We start from the raw sequence: 16,918 nt of genomic DNA on the forward strand, positions 1-16,918 counted from the left end.
TTGTTCTGTTCCTGTCTTACAGCAACCACGGCCGATCGGTTCTACAGGATAGACCGTGCACAGGTGAGTGCAGCCTCATCCTGCACCATCAGCTCCTGGGAAGTGCTTGGGTGTCCCACCTGCACGCAGACCAACAGGCAGGCATAGCCTTAGGGCCACACAGGTCTCATACCACTGCCCTGGCCTTTGGCATCACGAGCCTGGCCCAGGACCAGGCTCGGCACCTCCAGGTTTCTAGAGAAAAGGGAAGAAGCCTGGGTGGTAGCATAGAACCTTGGTTGAAAGCTGCCTGCAGGGCTCTCCAGTGGGTAAGGAATAGCAAACATAGGAAGACTGGCTGGGGACCCGCCAGCTGAGATCATCTTCACCAGCACTAGATACTTTCCCTAATGATCTGGGGAGGGGGAACATGGAGATAAGGTTTACAGGGTTGCTAAGACAGCAGGAGACAGGAAACCTGAAAAGACCAAGGAGATGCAAAGGCACAAGACTCTTCAAGCCACCATTGCTCTGTCGTGCAAATGGGTGGGCCACAAACCATTGGGATATGAGGGGATGTAGTCTTGCAGAAGTTGCTTCTGAGAAAGCATGTCCTGACTTGTGTCTTTCAGGAACACCTCAACTATGTGACAGAGATCTCTCAGGATGAGCTCTATGTGCTGGACCCAGAGCTAGTGGTCACTCAGACTGTGAGCACTTCTCCTGCCATGCCTGACCTCGTGGACTCATCTGCCACATCCCCTGGACACCATTTTGCATTTCCTTCCTGTCCTTCCTCTCCACCCTCCTCTCCTGCCCCCAGGTGAGTTGAAATGGGGGTGCTGGGCCTCAGGAACAATGGGCAGTGACAGGAGAGCTAGCCAACCCTGAGCCAGATTACAGGGGAGCTCCCTGGAAGTAAGCAGGAATTCAGTGTTGAGTAAGACCAAGGGATGAGATGCCATCCTGTTTTCCCTATTCCTCTCCCAGTGCTGCCCTAGGTAATGGGGCATCACCAGGTGGCTCAGCCATGGGGTCAAGCTCCAGCACCTGGCCTGTGGGGCAGAGGACAAGGGTTTCTTTCAGCCAAACTAAGGCCAGTGATGAGTATGGTGCCAGGAGTAGCAGTAGAAATGGGAGTGGGGATGGGGAGGAACCCAGATCAGGAAAGAAGGAGTGCCACGGGCAGGTTCTCCATCCCTCTACTGGTGGCATGCACATTAGGGCCAGGACTGGCAGGGTAAGTTACACTTTCTCTTCTTCCCTTCCAGTGCTGAGCCTGAGCGCTGCCTCCCACATAAAGGTGAGTGGAGTCCTACCCCTGGTCATACCTATCCCTCTCAGGCTGCGCTCTTGTTTTCCTGCCCATGGGGTTTTTTGGCCTATCCTTTCCCTGGTGAGCAGGGAGGAGCCCTGTTGTTCCATGTGTTCTGAAACATGGAGCCCTGTGGGCAGGCGACCCAGAGGTGAGCACAACAGACCTGACAGTGATTTGTGGAGTGGCCCAGCCAGGCGCCTTCCCAGCTCCAGCATGCGGGAAATTATGTGGCAAGGGGTTAATCCCCCACCTGCAGAACTGAGAGTTGTGAACTGGGTTGGGAGGCTGTCTCTGCCTCTCCCTGGGGAGGTGGGAGCACTAGATCAGGGGCCTCACCAAGCTGAACAAATGGAAAGAGTTTCCTGAAGCTTGATTGGAGCCTGGAGGTGTGAGTGAGTCATTGGTGAGAGGCATCTTGGCTGCTGGCTGATGCTCAGGAGACCCGCTCCCCATTTTCATCATAAGTTATCCTGCCCAAGGGCAGAGACTACTCCCCCTGCACCTCCCTAGGGCTGAGATCTGGCTGCAGCCCTTAGCTACATGGTGTCTCTTTCCTTTCCCTGGTTTGTCCCTTGCATTCCCAAAGGTGGAGAAGCCATGTACATGCAGTCTGACCAAGAGGTTAATCCCTGGAGGAGCTTGTGCTCCTGCTCCACACCTCTGGTGCCCAGATCTTGTCTCCAGGATTAGATAAGCAGTGTTGCAGATTGACTTTTCTGACCCTGATGTGTCTCTCTTTGCAGATGACCTTCTGATAGAAGCTGCCAAGAAGGGCAACTTCAGCAAGGTAGGTGCTCCGGCAGCCTGCTGCAATGAGCAGCCAAGGCTGGCTCCTGGGCTGGTGTGCCCCTTGGGCTAAGGGGAGCCCTGCCAGCCATACTCCCCAGTTGCCCTGGAGCAGCACTGTCAAGGGCCTTCCTTAGGAGTGGTGGCTAGAAACCAGGCAGGCTTCTGCCACGAGCCCTGGTTCGTCTCCTGGGAGACACAAAGGGAAGGGAAGGGACTTGGTAACATGGCTGAGCTGGACAAAGCTCCCCACCAGCACCAAATATCCACACAACCTGTCAGACACTCCAGGTACATAATGCTGGGGCTTAGAGCTGGAAAATGCAACTCATCCTGAGCAATCTGACAATCCTGTAGTTTCAAGAGCTGCACCGAGCTGGAAAAGACCTGATGGTGCGAGATTCCTCGGGCCAGACCGTCCTCCACCATGCTGTCAAATCAGGAAGCAAGGACATCGTCAAATACATCATTGAGAATGGTGAGCTGGAGTCAGAGTGCCACTCTTAGCAAAGGAGCCTGGCAGCCAAAAGAAATCAACCCTCTGCTCAGAGGGAGTGCTCCTGGGCTTAGATCCCTTCCCTCTGGGTTTGCTACATCATCCTTTTGGTGTATGAACTTTTCCTGGCATCTGTCTGCCAGTACTGGGGTGTCCTCATGGCTATTGCTGCATCCTGGCAGGGATCAGTATGCCTCTGGGAAACTGCTCAGTGTCTTGCGTCTGCCTTCAGGGCAGCTGACCTGTTGTTTTTGGCAGTTACCACTGAAATACAGACAGCTTTATTTTTATTTAGATATTTCTCTATAGTGAGTCCACAACCAGTTCTTCTTTGCTGGGATCATCTGGGCTCAGATGTAATTGCTGACCTGACTTTTTTGGAGCTAGGACTTTTTCAGGCAGCATGAAAATAGCAGCCCCTATGGAATGATGCAGACTGTGACCAGGGAGTAGGCAGGTCTGTCTCTGCCCCAGAGCCAGGTCTCACTCACCTGCACTCTTTCTTTCCACAGCTCCTTCAGAAATCCTTGATGCCACAGAGGAGGAGAAGTAAGTCGCTGCCTGACTTGCATTACCTGTTGGCCAGACCCTCTGTGAACTGACCAGTTATAGGGGCACTTCAGCTGCCTTTGTTCTAATTGCCAGCCATGATTCCCAGTCAATTTTGGACAGACTGCCCCTGAGTAGCACTCCCTCCTCTGCCTGCACAAACACACAATCAGCTCCTGCTGCTGCTGAATTGCTGTCCCTTGCTGCCACCTGCATGTGCTGATTGTCCCTGTTCAGAGGGACATCTCACATCTCCTGCTTTCTCCTCCTCAGCGGTGAAACCAGCTTGCACCAGGCTGCAGCCTTACGCCAGCGCACTATCTGCCACTACATCGTGGAGGCTGGGGCCTCGCTCATGAAGACAGACCTGCAGGTGACAGCGGGAACGGTGGCAGTGGGACTTTCTGGGGCAACCAGAGGGCTGGCAAGGAGTAGAACCAGCAGGAGAGCAGAGCAGTGGTGCTTTGGGTGAGGTGTTTGCCAGTCAGAGAGGAGGTGACATGGAGTACTCATACTTGCCCAGTAGAGCCCAGCTACAGAGGGGTTAAATCCCTCTTCTCCTGGCGCTTCTCTCCCTGTTGTTTTATTAAATTAGAAGCAAGGGGCTGGAATGTCTCATCCCTGTCTCCCCCTTCCCACCCTCAGGGGTCAGAGCAAGGACATTCTCCCTGAAAGCTCCCTCCCAGCTGCAGGACTCCTCTGCTCTCCCCCACTGGCAGTCATGGTGGGGGATCTGGGAGCTCCTCTTGTCGGGTGAAGCTGGCCTGCTGGAAGCAGGAGCAAGCAGTGGCAGCACTTCCTCTCACATGCCGAGTTAATTGAGCTGTGCCTTAGTGTCAGGGAATTGTGCCAGCTCTGGCAGAAGAGATGCAAAAGGGGAGGGCTCCGGGCCATATTTTGGTACAGGAGGTTCCCAGGGCTGGCATATGGCAGAGAGGATGTGGTCAGATCTCTCTGGTGGAGGCTTGTAGTGATGGGCTGTAGCAGAGGTGATGTAGAACAAGCCAAGAAGGTGCAATCTGTGGGTCTGGGACACCCATTAGGAGTCCATTTGGGGGGTGATGGTGATGGTGGAGCTTGGGTTCAATTTAGACAATGCATATCCCTGTTAGGCAGCTGCCAGGAGAATGCAGTACAGATAATCTCTGGCTCCCCATCTCTCTTCCTTGGTCTTGTCTAAGGCTTAGGCCTTGCACAGTGCCCAGAGTGGGGCTGGCCTGAATGGAGAGTCAGCTGGCAGAGGCAAAAGGCATGGCCCCTCTCTGTCCCCAGCCCCCTCATTTACTTGAAGGAGAGGAACAGCCCCCAGCCTGCCAGCACAAAAAGAAACCTTGCTCAGGCATGTGGCTACCCCAGGGAATCGGTTTGCACATGCCTGTGCAAAAGCATGTCGCATGTTGGGTTTGTGGCTGCCTGGGGACCCCGCTGTGCTGCTGACTGACCTCTCAGGGGCTCCGGGTCACAGCCTGCCTGCACAGGCAGGATCCACCTCATTAGAAACCCCAGACCTGTAGCACAGGTTTGGAGCAGACTGATCCCACTCCCTGCCTTGGTGAGGGAGGCTGAGCCTTATCAGTTGGAGCGCCTCAGCCCAGCTGGGCAGGGAGGCCCTGGCAGCTCCGGTTTCAGGCTGCAGGCAGGAGTGATGCAGAGGGGCTTCTGCAGGGGAACAGGAAAGAAGCTTAATTCCTCTTCTGTTAAATGAGTGATTGCATTCAGGGGATGTGGGGAGGAGGCCATCAAGGAGAGCCAGCACCAAAGCACAGAGTAGTTGGGCTCTGTCCTCTGATGGTGTGGCTGCTGGGGGTTGTGTGCAGGACCATGAGGTGTGCTCAGTCATGGGGTGCACATCCCAAGGAGATTTCTTGCTGCGTGATACCTCTCTGCAGCCACACATGGATGGGCTTTTGTGCACAGCCACACCGAGGCCCAACAGAGGCTGCATGTCTGACCATTGTTTCTGATGGAGAAATATAGCTGTGGGCTGCTCTCGAGGCCTCAGCACACTGCTGCAGCTGCCTGTGCCTGCTGTGCACCAGGGGATGAGCCGGGCAGGATGGGTTGCCCTTCCAGGGCTGGTTTTCAATGAGAATGGCAGAGCCAGGTTTCTGTGGTCTTTCTCAGTGGCACAGCAGAGCCTGAGCACTTGGAGAGGTGGAGCAAGGAGCAGGGGGAGGGAAGGGGGAGAGGAGACAGAGCTGGGAGCTGTTAACAGATTTGCTTTTTATGGAGTGTGGGAGTTCATTAGTGGACACAATCCAGATGGCTGCAATAAGCTGGTGAAATGTGATCCTCCTCCGGGACCTGGAGTGCTAGCCAGGCTGTGCGAGGGGAGGGGGGTTGGTATGCTTGGGCATTCCCCAGACATACCCCTCATTCCTCACCCTTTCCCGCCTGCCTCCCCAGCACAGGGGAAGAGCAGGTCAGGGGGACCAGCCTTTGTCTCTTCTTGGGTGACTTGTGTTGCCCAGAGTCAGTCATGTCCTAGCCCATGCCTGGAGCTGATGACTGTTTGGGGGACAGCTCCCAGGCCTGCAGCAGTCAGGCTCCTCAGGAGCACACTTTGATCCCATGGTGAGCAAATGGGCATTTGGCTTCCACCTGACTTGGGATTTGACTGCAGGCTCTGCTGGACCCAGCCACATGGGAAAATGGGGACGTCTTTGGGTGCCAAAACAGCATTTAGACAGCGTTCAGCGCTCTTGACATCTTGTCTCCCCCGCACAGGGAGACACCCCGAAACATCGTGCTGAGAAAGCCAATGACCCCGACTTAGCTGCCTACCTCGAGAACCTACAGCACTACCAGATGATCCAGAGGGAGGACCAGGAGACAGCTGTGTAGTGCTTGGCATGCCTTAGCCGGAGCCCACTCATGCAGGATAAGAGTACAATGCCAACTGGCAGAGCTGTATCTGGCCCGACCCTCCCCAGATGCCAACCTGGTCCCTGGAGATGGATACAGAAGAGCTCTGCCCCAGGCTGGGCTGGAACTCTGATTATGAGGACAATGGATATTTCAGACTTGAAGCCTGATTCTTTGTGTGTCTACCCCTTCACCTTTCATTCACCACGTTCCCTGCCCTAGGTGGGCTCTATCCCCAGCTATGCTGGAGCAGGTCAGGCTGAAGCCCCCAGTCACCCATGTTCGTGGGAGCAATGCCAGTGCCTCCTCCACAGGTTCCTACCTATAATCCTTGTGGGATATCATTGCTCAGCCCCTCTCTCTGCTGGCAGTGCTCCTCTTTTAGGTGCTTGGCTAGGTTTGTGTCCTGTTCCTCCTCTCCTGTCTGGCACAGCTGTGGGAGGCACAGGCTGCATGGACAGACTGCAGAGGCTGTGAGTCGCAGACGGCTCCAAAGGAAGCACCACAACTTACTGGCCCTGCCTTCTTCTCCCTCCTGGGGCTGCACCAGATCTCTGTGTTGCCCTATCCAGAGCCTTCTGCAGCAGGAGGGAAGTCACTTTTGCATCCAGCCTTTCCTCAGAGCATCTGGGTCTGGTGCAGCTTGAAGTAGGGCAGCAGGTGCTGTCCTGATGGGCCTTTAGTGCTCAGTCAGCAGTCTGACTCAGGGCCGGGATGCCATGGAGGAAGGCTACCAAACCCTCCCACCACGCTTCTCTCCATGGGGCTGGGTGGAACAGTTTGCACATCCACTCTGCTGAGCGTCTCTTTGTGAGCCTGCTGCAGGATGGTGGAGAGCTGCACTCAACTGGTGCAGTGGCAGCAGTGACACCTGTTATATTTCCCAAATGCTGACTTAGATTCAGCTGCCCTCCTTGCTTCAGTTTCCCCAGCAATGCTAGACTTGGCACAGGGCTGGATGGGCAGTGCTGGGGTCAGTGCTGCTCTCAGGGATCCCCTCCTTCCCCCCAGCCTGGCAACATGCATCCTCTTAGGCTGAGACTCCTGGTATTCCCCAAACTGGGCACGTGGCTTTGCAGGAAGCTCACACAGCTGAGACACAGCCCGTTTGGGCAGACCATGAACTCACCCTCTCCAGTTTTAATAGAAAGAGGGATTTGGATTCCCAGGAACCATCAGGGCTCCTAGCCCTGGGTCATGCCTGCAGTGGGAAGGAATTTCACCAACCACCTGCCATGGGGCATGAGGCACCACAGTCTATCTCCCCTGTTGTTGCTGTGAGTGTTTGATGCCAAGACATCAAGCCAGGCCTTTTAAAGAGCATCAAGCAATGCTTTTGCAGAACTGAGTCTCTAAGACCAGGAGGTGGTGCCCACAGAGGAGGAAATCTGATGGCTCTGAGCCTAGCAGACCTGCTTGGCACTCTTGGGTGTGCAGTGGTCGTGAAGAGGGTTGCTGTTCACATCTTGGCTCTAGGAGAGGATACTACTGCTGCCTTGAGTGGTCTGTGCAGTCCCTCTGCACTCACACGCAGGCTGTGCCCACTGGGTAGTGCTGGGGTGGCACCGTTTGAATCCCTCCTACTACCAAGAAAAGGGTATGAGGATACTGTAGGGAACCAGAATACCCTTCAGACTTTTTGCCCAGGGGCAGGGTTTCCCTGAAGGATGGGGAATGCTGTACTAGGGAACGGAGGCGCAGGGCAGTGCAGGGTGCCCAGGGACCACTGTCAGTATTGGCAAATAATAATGATAGTGTACTAATGCATTGACATCTAGGACACGCCAGAAGTGCCTAGAGTTCTTATCAGCACTGCTGGCAGGCCACTGATAAACAAGGCACTGTCATCTTCTCAGAGGTCCATACCACTGCTGCCCCAGGTGGGATGCCCAACTTGGCCCAGAGGCATTTAAAGCCTCAGCTTTCCCCTTTCTCCCTTATAGTTTTTGTACAGGTAGTTGAGAGACACACTGTCCCCCTCCCTGCCTGGCCCCTCCGTGCACCTGTGAGCTGAGTTGCTGTGCAATTCCAAGTCTGCTTATATTTTGGTGAAGAAGGAGGAGGTGTTGGTTACCCTGTCCCCCTGAGGGCAGGGGTTCTGTGCAATACCTGGGTCTGTGTGTCTTAGACACTGTCGTAGGATTGTATTTTTGTAACTATGTGAGGGTGCTGGCTCCAGCCAGCCCAGGGCCTGGCACGAGCCTGTGTTCCCATTGCTTTTCAACTTTGACTGTTTGGATGTTTTTGTTTCTTGCCATTGAAATAAAGAGATTGATGTTTTAGTTCCTGTCTCCTGTTGCATCCACAAGATTGCAGTGGCAACGGATGCCCTGCATGGCACAAACAATGTTGGATCCCAAGGCCTCTGCCCCTGTCCAGACTTGGGGGTATTTTTGGGAGTTCCCTGCTGGCCAACGTCCTTGTTTACTTCCTAGCACAGCATCCTTCTGAGACTGTTGCTAGATACAGGGTCTTTGTCCTGAGGGATCTTCTCCATTCTGCGTCATACATCAACGCGCAGTGTAATTTGGGAAAGGGAGAAAGTGCGCTGCCTTCCCAAGTGATCCAGGAGGCCTTGGAAGCATGAGTCAGCAGCCTGCTATTCCTCCTTGGGGCAAAGGCAGCAGCCCCAGCAGCTGCCGCAGCTGTCAGTGGAAACTAGAGCAGCATCCAGCCTCCAGTTTCAAAACATTTGTTGGCCTTTTTTTGTGGTGAGCTGTCCCCAGCCATGCTGCTCTGTGGGAGATAAGCCTGCCAGGGGCTCTTGCTTTTCATTTCCAGCTCCAGCAGGGAGTCTTGGGCTTCTGCCTCCAGTGCTGAGCACTGAGCAGGAATTATCTCTGCCACTCTGGTGGAAGGACCACTCTCTGATTACAAAAGCAGAGGATTAGGGACACTTCTGCTTCCAGGCCTCAGACGCATAAGGATGACTGTGGCCAGTACTTCTGTCTTGTTGGAGTTTTCTTTGTAAAAGGAGGTAATTGCAGTGGCTGATGGCATGCTGGTGATGGAGCCAGTGGGTGATGAGGAGCTATACTCAGACTTGTATTTCTAGGAGCAGTTTGGCAGCCTGCCTAGTGCTCCTGCCAGCCCTTCTCTGCCCGGAGAAGCAGTCTCCTTCCCTGCCTACATTGTCCCTTCCACCCCCTCTGTGCCTCCCTTTCATGGTCTTCAAACTTCAGCTCCTGCCCAGAGCTAACAGCGAGGATCTCCAGCAGGCGTAAGGCACACCAAATTGTCCTGGCCTCCCCAGGGACCAGGTGTACGTGCAACTGGGAGGAGGGGGCCGCTCTGCTTCAGTGCCCAGACCCCAGCATGCTGGCACTTGGCCCACATCTCAGCAGGGAGGCTGTCAGTAACCATGGCAATTGGAGTCTTCCTGCTGCCCCAGTGTCAAACAGCCAGTGGGGAAGAAAAGCAGTCCTGCTATGTGATCACTCTGATGAGGAGTGTTGAAGAGGGGCAGTGTACCTTTGGGGCAGAGTCCTGCCCTTCTCTCCGAAGGGTGTCGACGTCCCCTCTTTCTCCTTTTTAGTCAGGTGCTGGAGGTTCAGAGGTCTGTCTGCCCTCCTGTGGGATGGAAGCACACCTGGGGTGTAGGCACCAGGTGCATGTGTGCAGGCTGGAGAAAGCAATGCAAGCCCAGCCCCAGCTAAGCAGAGCTGAGGTGACAGCAGTTGGCCCTGTTAATGATTACCTGGCACACACCTCAACAAGGATAAGGTCATTCCTCTTCCATGCATGGCCGTGTCCCTGCACTGACACTGCAGCAACATCCACCACTAGTTCCTCAAGGACCAGGCCTTGACCAGAGATGGAAAATGCAGAGCTGACATGCCATGAATTAGCTTGTGACATTTTTAGAGGTAAAAAGCTCAAGTTAACCTATTGCAGGGAAATGCACCTGGGTTGGTCCCGTTCCATCTTTTTTCTTCCTTTCCTCAGTATGAGGCCTCTTTCTGCAATCACAGCCTTTTGCTGCTTAATTGAGCTGGGGAAGGAGCCATTTCCCCCATGTCCCTCAGAAAGAGCCCAAAGGGACCAAGCACAGCCACTGCTGAGAGTGATGTGCACCGCTGTATCTCTGCTCTCTCACACAGCTAACACACAGGGCTTCACCGTACCTTATGCTGGGAACTCTGGTGAGATCTTCAGCTCCTGGTCAGAAACAGCTGAAGAGAAGCAGCAGTGCTTGCTCCACACCTAGTTCTTTAACAGTTCTATAGTCCCTGGTTTGCTCATCACAGTCTTATGATTCAGATGTGCAAACCTGATGTACACCTCAGTCCTTCTCCTTTTTTACATTGAAGTTTGTTTCAGCAGCTTTTTTCAGCTTGAGTTTAAAGGCCAAACAGTGGAGGGAGGTTACTGGCTTTGCTACCTGCCCACTCTCAGGATCTATTTCTGCATCCTGGGCTCAAACATACAGCCTGGCATCTCCAGATCCCTCACCACCCAGAGCAGTACCTGTTGCTGTGTGTGCAGCAGGAAGGGGAGATGACATGTTCCCACATTTACCAGCTCTCCTCAAAATCTCTGCAGATGTTTGGGAAACTGCTGGCGGACTGGCAGTTAAATGTGGCAATCTCTTGGAAAGTGATTCCTGGTTTCAAAGCAGCTCACAAAAAACAGCCCCACCCTGTAACCCCACCTGTGGCAGTTCCAGGATAAGAGGTAGAGAAATGGCTCCATTCCCTAGCAGAGCTCCATTTTTCTTGCATGACACTCTCCTTTCTGACTGCTAACTCCAAAAGGGAATTGGCTTTTCTGCTGCCTTATTCACCTCCTAAGGAAAGGTGGTGGATGGGGGAAAGGAGCAATCACACTTGCAAGGTCCTTTTCATCCCCCACCAGCAGTCGGATACCACTGCTTGGCCCAAGGAGAAGGGCTGCAGCATGGTTGAGCTGGGGGTAGGCAGGTGGGTCACAAGGGATGGAATTGGGGAGACGCTTGGGACAGCATGTAAGTGATGTGCTGCTCTGGGTGCTGAGCAAGTCCCTCTTTCCTGGCAACTTCCCACGAGGGGCAGAGCAGAGGAAGGTGAAAAGGGCAGAGATCATGAAAGGTCGGTCCATTGAAGCCAGTGGCCTTGATGGAGGAGGCATCCACGGAGCTGGTGGAGACGCAGGATGGTTCCCTCTACTCCACCGAGCCCCAGGGGTGCCCCCGGGGCCAAATTCCATCGGAAATCAGAGCAGCAGCCCTCAGGGGAGACGCTGCCTCTCTTTTCAGCTGTGCACCCTTTTGCCACTCGTTGATGTTGGGGTGCACGGTCAGCTGAACCCGCACAAGCTTCCCTGGTACCGCACCGCGGGTACGGGCTGGAGAGCACAGCAGGAGGATGAGGGGGACAAGGGACAGCTCACCCCCGGCCGAGGACGACGCCGCCGGCCCGCGCTGCCCCCGCCCCACTGGCCGAGGGGCCAGCCTGCCCCCGGGCCGGCCCTCCGCCGCCCTGCCTTTGTGCCTGCCGGGGGGCAGAGGAGGAGCTTGCGGAAAGTTTTGGGCTAAAAAGCCACCTTTTTGCTGCCAGCCGAGCCCGACGTCAGGGGCCGCTGTGCTGCGCGGGGCTCCGCACGCGGCCGCCACACAAAGGCAGCAGCAGCAGCTCCGCGCCGCTCCGCAGGTGAGTGCGGCCCCCGCCCGCAGCCCTCGGGTCGGGCCCCACCGAGATGGGTGCCCCGGGCGAGGCGAGCGGAGACCGCCCGTCGCTCCCCGAGGAGGCGGCAGTCATCCAGGCTGAGGGCTCCCCGGAGCGGGATGGGGCTTTGCCGGGATGGGGGAATGGCTCTGGCTGGGGAGGACCTGCAGGAAAGGGCGACTGGCGCCGGATGACCAGGGGCGGTGCCCCCCCCCGTGCAGGATCGCCTGAGAGGAGCCAGGGAAGAGCCTGGAGATGCCGAAGGATGGAGTTTGGTAGGGAGCCAGGGCTCCTGGAGAGCAGATGGGTTGAGGCAGTGGCCCGGTATCCTACCCCCCATTCCTCGGGCGAAGCACCCCACACTGGTTCGGGGAGAACTCAGCTGGCAGAGATCTTCCGATCGGAGCCTGGGGAGCTGCCCCGAAGCGGGGCTCGACCACCGCCCGCCTCTCCGGAGGGCGAGGGAAAGGCTCTACGGGCTCACGGCGCAGCATCTACCCTGAAGAGGGAGCAGAGCGCAGAGGTGCGGACGGGCGCTGCCTGCTCCCCTCTCTGCCCTCAGTGCAGGGACAGAACCCTTTTCCCTTGGAGCACCTTCTCGCCCCTGAGAGGGGAAGGTGAGGCCGGTTGCTGGAAAGCCCCACAGCCCCCCTGCTTCCCTCAGCACCTCTAGGGAAGCCTCCTGGCCGTGCCAAAGCTTTGGCTCACGGGCACATGCTTGGTGTCCCCTTTCCAGGCAGCAGGGAACCTCCTGCTGTCGCGGTGCTTGTCTCCAGGCCACGGGCTTCCCGAGCGCTGGGCTGGCTCCTCGAGTGCCGGGCTGCCTGCCCGGAGGCTGGGAAGCAGCTCAACCCGCAGAGGGAGGACAGCAGTCCTGAGCCCACCACTGCCAGAGCCAGCTGCAATTTGAGCCGAGCAAAGCCGAGCCGAGAGGTCCCTACTGGAAAAGGGGCTGTGAGGGGGTGCCAGCCCAGCCGCCACTCCGTTCCCGGGAGCGCATGGGGACACCACTGAGGGATCAGGAGCTGCGGAACATGTGTGGGCCGCCTTAGGAGAAGTCGGTGGCATTACCTGCCCCGGAATGGTGTCTGGAGAGAGGTCCAAGCTTTCCCATTGCAATAATGGGTATTTGAGCTCTGCTTCAGCTTCACAAGGTTATTTTTCTTTTTAGAGCTTCAGCTTCACCAGGTGATTTTCTTTTTCTTTTTAGAGCTAATCCTAGATCATAAAAACCCAGAGCAGCTAGAGAAGGGAGAAGAGAGAACAGGGACTGATGTTATGTGAGAGCCAGGCAGCATAATAGGAGGAGAGAAGCCAGGGCCCCGCAGGGATGCAGGAGTAGGGCTGTGCAGGCATGCCTGAAGGTGCTGTCATCCCAGCCAGGAAAAACTCATTTGCGTGGCTGTTTGGAAAACCAGTTGGGAAAATACACTCCCTTTTCCTTATGAATGCTTTAGGATGAGCCATGACTGAAGATCCCTGCAAAACTTTGCCTGGGGAATGCAATATGCTGGGCTGAGCCTGGGAGCAAATTCAGGGGTCCCTGGGGCTGTAGCTGTAGCTGGTCATCCCCTCAGAGGGTATCCTAGCATCCCTGTGTATACATGGGCAGGGCCCCACGGCGCCCATGGCAAACAGAGGGAGTCTGTGCCTGGAGGTGAGGCAGGGGTGAGCGCAGAGAGCTGGGGCTATCTGCCCTGGGGGCTTGAAGACCATGTCAGAAGGGCCTGAGCAGAAGGTGCTGGGCTGGGAGGTAGGTGCAAAGAGCACAAGGAAATGCTCTGCAGCAAAGAATGGGAGAAGTTAACAGAATACCTGAAACCAGAGGGATGGTGTGAACAATGTGGATGTCAGAGGTGCTACCCCATAAGAGCCACTGCAGAAAGTGGGACAGCCATATCTGTAAGTCAGCTCAGCTCTAGCCTTGTCATCTGTAACGAGCCCATCTTGGCTGAGCCCTTGTCCCCTTTGAAGGCAGATGGGTTGGAGCAGAGCTGAGCTGTGCTGTGCTTGGCAGGATGGCTCCCAGCCGGGCTAGGTAGGGGGAAGGCAGATCTCACCCCCATGACTGTGCCCTCAGCCAGCCGGTCTGTGTAATTCCCTGTGACAGTTCAATGCAGAGCAAAGCTGGCAGCTTGGCGGCAGATGCATGAAGGGTGAGTGCACTGGAGCCTGAATAATGTGGGATGCTGCTCTCTCTGGCATGCTGCCCAGGGAGCCCAGGGGAGGGAGCAAACACTGACCCTGGGCTCTTCCCTTCATCCCCTGGGGCCTGTGGTTCCTCCTGTCCTCTACAGCCCAATTCTGCAAAGCCCATCACAGAGCCAGGGCAGGTGCCATGTATTTTCTGGATGGCTGCTGCCACACAGATATGGGTGGCATCTTTGGGGGAACAGAGACGGGGTCTCCAGATTTGAAACACTAGCTCTGCATGCCTGCACTCCTCTTCCCACTGAGAGCAGGATCTGGGACCCCAGTGCTGGCAGCAACATCCCACAGTCTCGTGATGGCAGCCAGAGAGGAGCCATGGTTCAAGGTCACCAGGGCAGGGGGACAGGGCACGATCCCCAGAGCTGAACCTTTATGTGTGTGCACCCTTGTCGCAAAGCCGCTCCCAGGTGTGTGCACACCTGCACACCCCCTGCATGCATGGGTGGCATGGGCAGCAGGTTCCATCCCTCCAGTGAGCTCCCACATTGTGGCTGCTTTTTTTGGTGTTTAATCCACTGATAAAACTTTCAGACTTCTCATGGAAGAAGGTTTCTTTTCCTGGACTTTTTTCCTTTTTCCTGGCATCCTCTGGAACTGGAGTAAGGTACTATGTGAGCTGTGTTCCCTGGCCCCAAGGCTCTTTGGTATGGGGCAGCAGCCTGCTGGGTCATGGATAAAAGATCCAAGAGAAATATGCAGGTAAGGGCTGGTAACTGTAGAACCTTTCCCAGATGTAGTGAGGGCTGTGGGGTTCCCCATGGAGAGGATTTTGACCATATACAGGGTAATGGGGGGGCTGTAGGGGTGGGAAGAATCTGCCAGCCCTGCAGCTGCCTGGTAGGAGGCAGTTGTCGAGGTACATAATTAACCTTCCTGTTGCAATTAGTGAACATGTTCTATGGGGGGGCAACAAGAAGGGCACAGGGGTGTACACACACATGTAGGTGGGTGTGTGCAATGGAGGCAGCTGCTGTCTTACTTCCACACAAGCTGCCCACAGCCCACCATGCCCCTCCTCAACACCACATTGCACCCCAACCTCCAACCCACCTAACTCTCCTTCCTCCACAAGGCAGGATGCAAGTTCGGAGTCTCTTCCTCCTCCTGGCACTGATCCTGGTGGCTGCAACCACCGAGGCTGGCAAGAACAAGAAAGGTGAGGAGCAGCCTGGGGCAGGGGGCTAGTGGGGCGGGGGGCAGAGTGGGGCATGCTCCCTTGTCCCTGCAGAGAGCACCTACTCCACTTTTCTGCACAGAAAAGGCAAAGAAGGATGGCTCCAAGTGCGAGGACTGGCGCTGGGGACCCTGTGTTCCCAACAGTAAGGACTGTGGTCTGGGCTACCGCGAGGGAACTTGCAAAGATGAGAGTAAGAAGCTCAAGTGCAAGATCCCTTGCAACTGGAAAAAGAAATTTGGAGGTGGGTACATGGAGGTGGGGTGGTTGGGGACCACCATGTGCTGGGTGACTGGGGCTAACGTCCCACCAGGTCCTGGCTAGTTCTGATGCCTCTGCCCTCTCATCCAGCCGACTGCAAGTACAAGTTTGAGAGCTGGGGAGGCTGTAGTGCTCAGACAGGCCTGAAGACTCGCTCTGGAATCCTGAAGAAAGCCCTGTACAATGCCCAATGTGAGGAGACTGTCTATGTGACCAAGCCCTGCTCCTCCAAGATCAAGTCGAAGTCCAAAGGTCAGTTCCCACCACTCATGTCTCCAGAAGGGTCCTCTTGCAACCCTGGCCAGGAGTTTTTCAGAGGTACCTTGGCCTGTTTGGATTGGCTTTGCTGGTAGTGTAGGGGATTTCATAGGATGCTCTTTCCTTTGCACTGCGAAGTCCAGCTGCTGGCTAGGTGGGATGCAGATGCTACTAGGAAAAACCCTGGTCCCTCCACATACCACTGCCATCTTTGGTGGGATGGGGATTCCCTGCCCTCCTCACTAGGATGGTGCAAAATGTGGTTTGGCATGGCAGGAGGCTGCCTGCAGGGATGCAGCCACTTCACTGTGTTCAGCCAGCCATGCTGGCTACTTTTCTACCACAGCAGTGTCTGGGGGACTGTGAGCTGCCAGCAGATGCACTAACTCTTGTCTCCTGTGCTTCTTGAATGCAGCAAAGAAGGGCAAGGGGAAGGACTAGAGCAGAAAACCAGCATCCTCATCGGGCCCTCAACATGGTGCCTACAGGACTGGATGTCCAGCTGCAGCTGGCCCACACTACGGTCTTCCTCCTCTTCTCCTTACTACTTTCCATGACCTCCTCTTTCACTGCGATGCCTTGCTTTAATCATTAGTGTTGTAGAGAGCAAACCCACCCACCCTGCAGGATAGGCTGCCTCCTTCCTTGCTGCCCCATGGGCACTACCGGTGCATCCTGCTCACCTCCTCTGGGCTGGTATTGGGTTCACTGGGATATGCTCAGAGAGCTGGGATGGAACACACATTTTTCCAATCTCCAGCACAAGTGAGTTGCCTTTAGCACATCCTTTTGCAAGCCCAGGACCCTCCTTGCTCCTCCACCAGGTACTAGTGCCAGAGGGAATGGCTGGGTGTTGAATGCCTGAGTAACCCCATCACTGAAGTTTCTCACTCAAGGACTGCTCTGACCTCAGGGGATTTATTTCAGTACCCCTTTGGCTGGGGCATGACTTACCTGCAGCAGCTGAGGAAAACACAGCCATCACCCTGAGAAGCAGCTGTGTCTCCTCTCTGTACTTCTAACCATGTGTCCATGCTGGGGCTGCAGCCCCTCTGCCTTTGCCATGCCAACACCAGTGCTGGGTGGGAGCTCTCCTTTTGGAATTTTTCTTTTTCTTTTTCTTTTCCAATAAAAATCTTTTATAAAAAAGTATCAGAAGTTCCCTGTTGTCCCCACAAGGTGCTGCTGTGCTGGAAACCCCAGCAAACCCCAGTTTTGCTGACCTCAGTGGCATCAGCAGTGAAGTTACCATGCAGCTGGTGGTGGTGGCCTGGGTGCCACATGCACATGGTCCTGGACAAAGCACCAGACCTCACAGCCTCTTTGCAACAACGCTTCAGGTTGTCCCTCCCTTGCTCTTTGCAGAAGGGATGGGCTGC

The 16,918-nt window shown here is 55.5% G+C and overlaps 2 protein-coding genes across 10 annotated transcripts in view; both read left to right on the plus strand.

The window, feature by feature from the left end:
• DGKZ (diacylglycerol kinase zeta) overlaps positions 1 to 8,275 on the plus strand; it is a 54,365-nt gene extending 46,090 nt beyond the window's left edge. For all 7 annotated transcript variants that reach the window (XM_021533395.2, XM_021533396.2, XM_021533399.3 and 4 more), the window contains 8 exons: positions 23 to 63; positions 612 to 802; positions 1,251 to 1,282; positions 2,041 to 2,084; positions 2,441 to 2,561; positions 3,092 to 3,128; positions 3,402 to 3,501; positions 5,856 to 8,275. In XM_021533395.2, the coding sequence (XP_021389070.2) occupies positions 23 to 63; positions 612 to 802; positions 1,251 to 1,282; positions 2,041 to 2,084; positions 2,441 to 2,561; positions 3,092 to 3,128; positions 3,402 to 3,501; positions 5,856 to 5,972 (683 nt within the window). In that variant the 3' untranslated portion in view covers positions 5,973 to 8,275. The remainder of the gene's footprint in view (positions 1 to 22; positions 64 to 611; positions 803 to 1,250; positions 1,283 to 2,040; positions 2,085 to 2,440; positions 2,562 to 3,091; positions 3,129 to 3,401; positions 3,502 to 5,855) is intronic.
• Positions 8,276 to 11,543: 3,268 nt separating this feature from the next.
• On the plus strand, positions 11,544 to 16,247 carry MDK (midkine). 3 transcript variants are annotated; one of them, XM_021533394.3, is made up of 5 exons: positions 11,544 to 11,620; positions 14,923 to 15,002; positions 15,103 to 15,264; positions 15,372 to 15,533; positions 15,955 to 16,247. In XM_021533394.3, exons 2-5 carry the CDS (start codon positions 14,924 to 14,926, stop codon positions 15,978 to 15,980), a joined length of 429 nt encoding a protein of 142 aa, XP_021389069.1. In that variant the 5' UTR covers positions 11,544 to 11,620; position 14,923; the 3' UTR covers positions 15,981 to 16,247. The 3 variants fall into 3 exon arrangements, with proteins under 3 accessions (XP_021389069.1, XP_031360886.1, XP_077640298.1); XM_031505026.2 differs by having other exon boundaries at positions 11,549 to 11,620; positions 14,919 to 15,002; XM_077784172.1 differs by lacking the exon at positions 11,544 to 11,620 and having other exon boundaries at positions 14,737 to 15,002.
• The last annotated feature ends 671 nt before the right edge of the window (positions 16,248 to 16,918 follow it).

Source organism: Lonchura striata, chromosome 6 (assembly GCF_046129695.1).
Source record: "Lonchura striata isolate bLonStr1 chromosome 6, bLonStr1.mat, whole genome shotgun sequence".
In the NCBI taxonomy this organism is placed as follows: domain Eukaryota; kingdom Metazoa; phylum Chordata; class Aves; order Passeriformes; family Estrildidae; genus Lonchura; species Lonchura striata.